We start from the raw sequence: 9,418 nt of genomic DNA on the forward strand, positions 1-9,418 counted from the left end.
CGGGACTCCATGAAGTTATGGGTTTTATAATTAACATTCTAGAAATAATACCTTATTGTTTTAAAGTGGAATCTGTATTCTGTTTCAATGTGTTAGATTGCTCACTTTAAAGGGCAATAAACGATAGATATGACGGTTTAAGGAGCACCATAAGGCATGTAAACATTCAAGTTTAAAAAGGAAGAGGTAAATTTTTTAAGAGATATAGATGTATATATTTATGTATTAACTGTTACACACCTTAATAATTATATTGTGCTTTACTTTCCCGGGTAAAGCACGATATAGTAACAGGTTGGACAGTAAAAAGCGAAAAGAAGACGACTGTTGCTCCCTCTGGTGGTGAGTTGTGGGTAACACACTCACTGTGCAGCAGCTTCCTCCTGAGGTTCAAACAGAGGGAGACAGAGGGGGGGAAGGACCGAGAATGGCGGCCGTGCAGTGCACCAAATGCACGGCAGAAAGGAAAGGGTTTCGGCGGGAACTTGATTCTTGGCGACATAGATTAATACACTGCGTTGGTATGAACTGCATCCAACTGGTTATTTTGTACTAAATCGACGGACTTAAAATACTTTTCCCTACAGCAGAGCAATCGCTGTGCCGTTCTGTGTTGTATAGCTAGCTAATGTTAGCTAGCTAAATAGTAGCTAGCTGGTAGCTCATAGCACTATAGGAGGTGAACTGCACCGGCTAACAGCTACACGCTAGCTCGTATGTGTTGACTCCCTTTGTTTGTTCCCGGTGAGCTAGCTGGCTGTTCACCGGTCTTCGCTTTTTCCGACGCATTCATGTTACTAAGAAGCCTTCATACATCCATTAACAAGGCGTACCTTACCATTTGTCCACTGTAGTGATGATATTAACTGGATTTGTTTGCTGACACTTGTATTTATTATGGATCTGGTAATCGGAGGCTAAGCTAAGGAAAATGTTAAGCTGTCATTTTGGGGGAGGGTATTGTTGACACGTTAGAGAAGTCGATGTCATTTGATCTGAGAATATACCATAATATAGGAAAACATTCACTTCAGGAGTCTCTGTTTGCAGTTTATCAGCACTTAGTTTAATGCTTGGCACAATTTTTACTCCACAGGTACCAATAGCCTAGCTTTGCCTGAATTAGCTTTAAGAAAAATAATTATCGTCATAACTGTTCACGTATGCACGTATTGTTGGCCAAGCGCACGAAGCAGTGAAAGTGTTTTTTTTTTTTTTTTTGTTTGTTTGTTTTTTCTTTTCAATTAAAGACGTTTACAGCCTTCCGTAGCGGCACAGCTGTTTGGTAAAAACGTTGTGGCCGTAGACCTAGCTTAGATATATGAATACACAAATTAATGGAACAGACTGTCCTAACATGTCAAGTACTTCCAGTCTCTTGTTAATATCAGTACTGACATGTTGTTTATTTTGTCTTGCAGGGTTTGAATGTATTCTGGAGGGAATCTATGGTCCAATTCTGCTGAAAGACCTCAATTTATTTGTTGGTGGGTTATTGATTGTGCATATTTGTAACATAGCAATTTTGCATAGTCACATCAGACCAATGGAATAGTTGTTTCCCAATCCTTCTAACATGTTAACCCTATCTTTGAAGCTCAAACTCTGTCAAACTGATTTCTGTAAATCCTTAAAAACAAATATTTATTATTTTCCAACAGCAGTTTTACCAAATGAAGTCTTTTTATTAAGTTCACAGCTAATTCCTAATTATTAATAGGTCAAGGGATTGAGTTGGTACAATTAGTATTTTGTCAGTAATTTTTCCAACTAGTAAGGAGTATAAGGAAACCTATTTTTTTCTTTGAAATAGGACTCAGAAATAAATTAACATTGCTGTTTTTAGGTGGTCAGTCTTGTGAAACTTAGTTGAAATTGTTAACATTCACAAGGAGTCAATAACGAAATAACTGTCATTTCATCACAGACATTTTCACTCACCAAAGCATGAAAATAACAAATCTGATCTCTGATGTTAACAGTTGCTTAGTTCCCCAGTCAACCTTGACCGTGAACCAGCCTGCATACCTGCAGGACTCCCTCCCCTCCCCCTCCCACATGGAATGCAGACTTTATTAATACAACTGTGTATTTTCTTCTGTGACATGTCAGTAATGTTTGTTGGACTTTTATTGTCAGAATTTATGATTTTAACTCATTTTAAGAAGTATAGCTATGGTAATTATGACATCATTTCACACAGATGCCTTAGAGACAAGTAATAAAAGAGGCATGTAAATCTAAAAAGGTCTTTGTCATTGCAAAAGAAAAAAAACTTTTCTGTTCACTGTTCAGTCCTGTGACTGAGAAACAGAAGTGGAGGCTGTACCCATGCTTCATATCAATCAAGACATGAGTCCTGGATGCATGTCTTGAAATTATCATGTGGAGTCAATTTAAATAAGGTTGAAATTTGAATGTTTTCTTAATTTAAGCCTTTCTAGTGTCCACTGTAATACTCCCTCCACCATATGCCTCACTGGGCAGAAGGTCAAAGTTTTACTGACTGCTATTATAGTTTGGAAGAAAGGAAACAGAAATACAGGCAAGTGATCATAAAAAAGGGCACAAAGAAAATTGCAGCACAGTAACTGAAACTATTAAACATAATAAAATAGGCCAGTTCTTCTTATACAAGTGGTCACATGCTCGATCGGTAGCTAGTGCTTAGGGAATACATAATGTGCTGCATGATGATACACTCAGCAGTGGGTTATATCCCACTGCTGCTTTCACCTGGCTTTACTTTGCTGTTGAATAGACTAGAATATTTTCTTTAACTGGCCTCTGATACTACCTTTGCATTATTGAACTGCTGCCTTCAAGTGCATCGCATTGTATAGGGCAAGGAATGTATAATGCAGAATTATGTAGTTATGTAACATGCAGTTACATCATTTATACAAATGGCAGGGTTGTACCAATCTGGAAAATAAAAACATATGTTTCCACAGTGTACTAATCCGTCATTAGGAGTATTTTAAATTTTTTAATCTTTAAGGAAAAAGGCTTGATTTTGTTTTCACCAGCCCAAGGAATTGTGGTTTAGCTTGTAGTTAAAAATAAAATCTTGTCAAGTGAGGTTTATAATATAGTATGCTTTTCATAGCAACTTTATCCATCCTTCACCTATAGATGCAAATGTACTCATGTAAACGATAATCCTTAATTATGTTCATTCAGGACAGTGATTATGAATATATGCTCAAAGTAGTTTCTTTTCTCTATTTTTCTTTTCTGTGTGTACATTTTCACTTTTCTGTCAACACTTTGTGAATAATGGCCACGTGAACTCATAGTTCACTGCACTCTGTGTCAAGTGCGTCCACTATTGGGATCATGCGGAGCAGTAAACCTCACAGTGCACCCTGTCTCTTGAAGGAAACTCCTAAAGCAGCCGATGGTTGAATGAGATGCATTCAATCATGCCAACACCACTGTAACAGACATCACTGCACTGAGCATGCTCATGGCACACTTTCTTGTGATTTTTGACACTTGTGGTAGTTATTACTTTGGGATAAAAGTCCACATTTTAGGGTGGCCTGTTTCTATCCACAGTGAAGGGCTTACCTGAATACTAGTCATAATGACTAGCCACCACATCTTCATTGTAATACAACATACAAGTCAAGGGTGGAATAATTGTCTGTGAATTATCTTACTAGGAGCTGGAATTTTGTTACCAGATTTGAGCTAAATAAATCACTCAATATATTGCAAACGGTTGTTAATGAGTAAATGTAGAATTTAGTGGTTACTGAAGATTGATGTTGGGCCTAAACAGGTCAGCATGAAAGTGTACACACTCAGTTTTTATGTTTCTCAATACTGGGCTCATTATTGCAGTGTTGATGAGTGAACAGAAAGCAAAATACAGGCCAGCATGAAAGGGGTTTTTACTTGCTGGCTTTTAAGTACTTTGTGGATAATCTGCTGTATTACACATAGCCAAAGTTAAAATAGTTAATTTTTTAATGTGTCAATGGTTTGCAGAGAGCAGAGTTAATATAATGATGCAGTTTAGAAACCGTTGTTATGCTTATCAAATTTGTGGACAAATTAAGAGTGTTTGTTCCCTGATGTGCCTCACACTGTTACTGTAATGCCTGGATGTGTGTTGTTTTGTCTTAGGCTGTGAACCTGAAGAGGTGGATGACTGGTCCCCAGAAGCGAGCCGCTCTCAATGTTCATTCTGTAACCTTTCACTGGACAAACTCAGTGTAAGAATTTTTTGCCATGATGACGTCAGTGTTTTTACCTTCGAGCTTCTCAGTCATTCTTAGTTCTTGACAAATGTAACATCCAAGTATCAAAGGTTAATAAAGTAACTTGTCCCTCTTTGCACGTAGGATCCAGTACCTGCAGCCATGTCGCCTTCCTCCTCCCCCTCTGATTTATCTCCCTGTCAGGCCCTGACCATCTCTGAGAGCAGCCAGTCAGCACACAGGTTCCTCCAAGCAGTGTTTCACAAGAAAGGTGAGTCGGTTTATGTTCACCATGTGAATCATTTGCTTTGCCACTTTCCTTGCCGTTTCCAGTCAAGGTTCATTTATACTCCCTTTACGTAAGTAAATGGGTGAACTTTCAGAGTGGTAGCAGAACTCGACATTAGCGATGTCAGGGAAACTAAACTCTGTGTTTCGGGGAAAATCTTGTGCATTTGTCTGATCGGGCAAGTGAAAGCAATTAGATGCATTCCAGTACTTAAGTTTGACCAAATTTGTGGTTGTGCTCTACTACAAAGATTTTTTTTTTACTACAAAGTTTTCCTTGTAGCATTCATTCATTCATTATCTGTACTGCTTTGTCCATTACGGGTTGCGGGTAAGCTGGAGTCTATCCCGGCATTTTAGCAGGTGAGAGGCAGGGTACACCCTGGGCCCATCTCAGGACCAACACAGAGAGAGACAAACAACCCTTCAACCACACGCACTCACTCCTAGGGAGACCAATTAGTGACCAATTAGCCTAACATGTTTGTCTTTGGATGGTGGGAGGAAGCCGGAGTACCTGGAAAGAACCCACGCCTACACGGGGGAGAACGTGCCAGCCGAGGCTCGAACCCGTTACCTTTTTGCTGTGAGGCTGCGGTGCTAACCACCATGTAGCCCCTCTCTTTTATCTCTTGCAGCAGATACATCTTGTTTTAATTGGGTTTACTGATTAAATAAACAAGCCAGTCAAAAGGTTTTAGCTAATTTCTTTCTTTTGGTTTTGTGTTTTGTCTTAAAACCAGAAAACAAAATATGGAGAGCATAATATTGACCTATTTTTTGTTTCTGGCAGAGAAATAAGTAAATGATACCCTACTTCTCATACAGTATCTTTATTAAATATTGAACGTAGATTTTTTTTATGGTTGCATGAAATAGAAAGTAGCCTACAATTAGACATAATCCCTCCTCCAGAAACACAACTTTTGTACTCTTAAAAGTGACATATCTTGGTGGCCCTTGAGGACTAAATTTGGACAGTCGTGACTTAATAGAATATACACTTTTCAGTCCCATAAAAGGGAAAGGCTGCGTCAGATCCTATCTGTACTGGGTTGATCATATCTCTATAAAACAATTCCCAAATTCTTTTGCATCTTACCAGTAGCCATTTCTCCCACCCAGAGCCACCTATCGCCCCACACACACTTATGTTTTGGTTGTGTTTACCCGCGATGTCCTGCCCAAACCCATAATGCACTTTGTTTTATAGTCCACTTCCTGTACTTAAAGCAGACCGAGACTTGCGTTTGTAGGCGGACCGAGCTCTTCTTTGACCTGAACCAGAGGCCGTTTGTGCGTTCTCAAAGCGCCAAACAAATCTTATTTCTTTATTTATTTTCCCAAAATCCAACCCAGCCCTCTGGAATTTGTCAAACTGAACTCAGTTTAAGCCGTCATGTTGCATTTCATCCAACTTTTATATCACTAAGATGAGACGAACATCACAATTCTGTAATGGAGGAAGGGGGAGACAGAAGAAGCAAATGTTACTTCCATAAACACAGAAAGCTGTGTGTGACGTCACGTCTGTGCATGCAGGTCACTTTATGGCTGTTGATTGTTTACACTGGAGTTTAACGACGATTAGATTTAAATCAAAATTATAATGAGCTACCACAAAACAAATCCAATCTCAGAAAAAAATTGGAATTGAACATTAAGACCTGCAGTGTGACTGTCACCCATTACAAATATGTTTCCTCTGCTGACTAGTCAATAGTTAGACTTTTGTGACTTTTTGAAGCATAAAATCCATGTTTTTATGGTTCTTTTATTCATCTAAGGTTTTCACATGATTTGCTGAATTACGCAATTTCTGTTTGCATGCAGTCAGCTACAGAATTTCCTAGTGGCCTCTTAATGGCTGATGCAGATGTGTACAAGCAGATGCAGCAGCCATGAATTTGGTTGAAAAAGGAAATGTTATGCTGAATCAGCCAAATCAGCTGGTCCAGTTACTAAGGTTGTGCTGGATGAAATAAGTTTTTAAAGATTAAGGGATTCCCTGACTTAGTTTAAATCATTTTAACTTCCATCTGTTTCTGTGCCCTCTTTGTTAGATGTGTCCATGGACTGTGATTCGAACATACCTCTGGTTGCCCAGGAGCTGATGAAGAAGATGATACGCGAATTTGCTGTGGAGTACGCATCCAAGTGCTTGCTCCGCACCAATACAAATGGTGTAACAAGGTCCTCATCGCCATTGTCAGAAACATCAGATGCCCCTCTGGACCTCACAGTGAGCCGAATGCTGGAAGAGAAGGAGATTAAGCCTGAACCAGGTAGGGAAAAAAGCTTGAATGCAAGGAATGTGCATGAATATTTTCAGCTTCGAAGGTGTTCAGACTGCAGAGTAGATGCACATTGAAAGGACTCGGAATCCTGCCATTAACAAATAAATTTGTCTTGTAACAGATGGCGTGCTAGACCTATCCAACCGGAATTTTGCCAGCTCAGCAACTTCATCGTCATCTAATCACAAAGTTTTGGGGTAAGAGTTTTGTCATGCTTGCATTGCTTCTTGCTATGAATTTGTGATATTTAAATATGTTAAAAAGTGAACGTGGAAGAAATCTAAAACTAATGAAAAGTCGGGGTTCCTCATAAATATAGTATTAAATGCCTTGCTTTAAGCATTTTCTCTCGAAACAATTCTGATTGCTAAATAAGTTTATCACTGCTGACCCCACCATCTTCTCTCTAGTCAATATTGTGAGAAAGATCGGTAAGATGGCATTACAACTGTTGTGCATTTCTGTTATAATTGATAGTGTTGCTTGATTTAAATCAGACAGTTGACATTTCCTCTGCCTAAAAAAATAACCTGGCCACTATTTTTGAAGTGCATTGGTAATTGTAAGTCATGCTGGGAGCTAGTTTGTGTTCGGTGTTTTGGTTCTATGGGGTTGACTCTTTTATATCTTGAGCGGTAACGTCACAGCAGAGTCCGTATTATCATATTTGCCAACAGCTCAGGATTGTAAAATGAAAACACAGCAGTATTTCATAATGATTTTACTTCCGTTTCATACTGAACCATTTATGAGTTTGAATATTCAACCTTCAAGCATGTAGGAGTTTCACTGGAAATCACAAAACTGCAGGGGTTGAATGTGAGCGCCAAAGTAACCCCAGCCATTCACAGACTGTCCCACCTGGACGTGAAGAGGCTTTGCCACACGCAAAGAATGTGTGTGCATGGCAGACACACAACAGCAGTGTGTGTTTGAGAGCCCAGAAACAGACTGAAAACATACAGACATGAAACTAACAATCGTAGTGATGTTACCACCACAAGGCATAAAGGAGTGGACCCCTGGGTCTACACCCCCTCCCCTGTCCCCAATGCCAAAATCAACCCCCCTCCATCCTCACCCTGCTGTTTGGTCCTCCCATCCCTAGGAGGCAGCACAGGCAGAAGGAGTACACTGAGAGGAGCTGGGAGCTGTCACAGGGGTTGCTGTCCAAGGCTTTGAAGGATATCCGTTCAGGGAGGCTGCAGGAGCAGCGCGCAGCTTTGCTTTATGGAATACCCCTTCAAACCCTGAGGCGAGGTTTGGACACCTGGGCTGAGGGGAGGCAAGGGTTGTTGCTTCAGCTTACATCAGAAAGCAGAGATTTCAGGGATGAAGTGGCATCACACAATGTGATGTCGTCCACGTTAGGCGGTGAAGCCCGCCTTGTTCTCCAGAAGGTGGCAGCTTGGGCAGAGCGGGCAGAAATTGGGGGAGGCGCAGAGGAGAATGGAGACTTAAGTTTCCCATCATCAGCTCTTACCTTCTATCAGCCAAGCGGTTCACAAAAGACCGCCCCTCACTGTTTCTCCCAGCTCAGGGATTCTCTCCAGCCCCCATCAAGCCCAACTTCTAGTCTGGAGTCTCCTACACCTCTGCGTATTCCTCAGGTCCGTTCCATGTCTGACTACACCAGATCAGTTTCAGCTGAGAATTGCAGCATAGCCGAAAACCTACATCAACGTACCTCATTAACTGAGGGTACTGCCAGTTCGTCTACAGCATCTGCCAGACCTTCATCCCTCTTCAAACTCAGACCTCCGTTCTTGGCACAAGGCTGTCTGGGCAGTGTCAGTCAGTCACCTTATCGTCTGGGACCACGTGGATCTTCACTGGATGAATCAGAAGAGGGGCTCAGTTCCCGGGACAAAGACAAACAACCTAGAAAGAAACGTGGGAGATACCGTCAGTACGACCACGAACTGATGGAGGAGGCAATCACCATGGTGATGGCTGGTCGCATGAGTGTCTCTAAGGCCCAAGGGGTTTATGGCGTGCCCCATAGCACACTGGAATACAAAGTCAAAGAGCGCACTGGAACACTGAAGAATCCTCCCAAGAAGAAATCTACTAACTTTTGTTTATCCAGTTCCATCACTTCTGGATCGGGTACCATGACCGGTTCCACTAACTCAGGAAGTCTTGCCTCAGCTGCCGACACAAAGAGGTTTCTAGACCACGGAACGCCTCGAAATTCCTCACACTTGAACACTTCACCTTTCACAAGATACCCGTTTTCTGGAGACACTTGTTAAAACACAACACATGCCTTTTCAAAATACGTGGATATTAATATTCAGGTCTTTTAACTGTTTGTTTGTAGTGTGATAGTCATACTTTAAGCTGTATTTTTCTAACATAATCCTTGGCTGTATTTAAAGCATCTGCTAAATACAGCGTTTTTCAGAAAGCAGTGGTGCTTGGTGCATCTTTGTTTACAGGGGCTGCTAAACTCAACAAACTCCTCATAGTGTTTTATCCCTGGAGCTAAAATATCTTGAACAATGTAACTTGCATTATGTTATTCCTATAATGATTCCTGTCATGAGCAAATCCCCAAACAGTACAACTCAAAATGAATTGAGATATTCAAATTAGATGTGGCAGATGGTAAAATTTATTATT

General features: G+C 40.7%; 1 protein-coding gene across 1 annotated transcript; it reads left to right on the forward strand.

The window, feature by feature from the left end:
• Positions 1-385: 385 nt before the first annotated feature.
• Positions 386-9,048, forward strand: lcorl (ligand dependent nuclear receptor corepressor-like). Its single transcript, XM_041981931.1, has 7 exons — positions 386-521; positions 1,422-1,487; positions 4,135-4,223; positions 4,353-4,479; positions 6,560-6,781; positions 6,915-6,990; positions 7,902-9,048. The coding sequence occupies exons 1-7, from the start codon at positions 428-430 to the stop codon at positions 9,046-9,048; spliced, it is 1,821 nt and encodes a 606-aa protein (XP_041837865.1). The 5' UTR covers positions 386-427.
• The last annotated feature ends 370 nt before the right edge of the window (positions 9,049-9,418 follow it).

This window comes from Melanotaenia boesemani, chromosome 4 (assembly GCF_017639745.1).
Source record: "Melanotaenia boesemani isolate fMelBoe1 chromosome 4, fMelBoe1.pri, whole genome shotgun sequence".
Classification (NCBI taxonomy): Eukaryota; Metazoa; Chordata; class Actinopteri; order Atheriniformes; family Melanotaeniidae; genus Melanotaenia; species Melanotaenia boesemani.

Coding starts and splice junctions, on each gene's coding strand:
- lcorl (XM_041981931.1), top strand. CDS start 428: ATGGCGGCCGTGCAGTGCACCAAATGCACGGCAGAAAGGAAAGGGTTT. Junction 522..1,421: donor TAGATTAATACACTGCGTTG/GTATGAACTGCA, acceptor TTTGTCTTGCAG/GGTTTGAATGTATTCTGGAG. Junction 4,224..4,352: donor TTTCACTGGACAAACTCAGT/GTAAGAATTTTT, acceptor CTTTGCACGTAG/GATCCAGTACCTGCAGCCAT.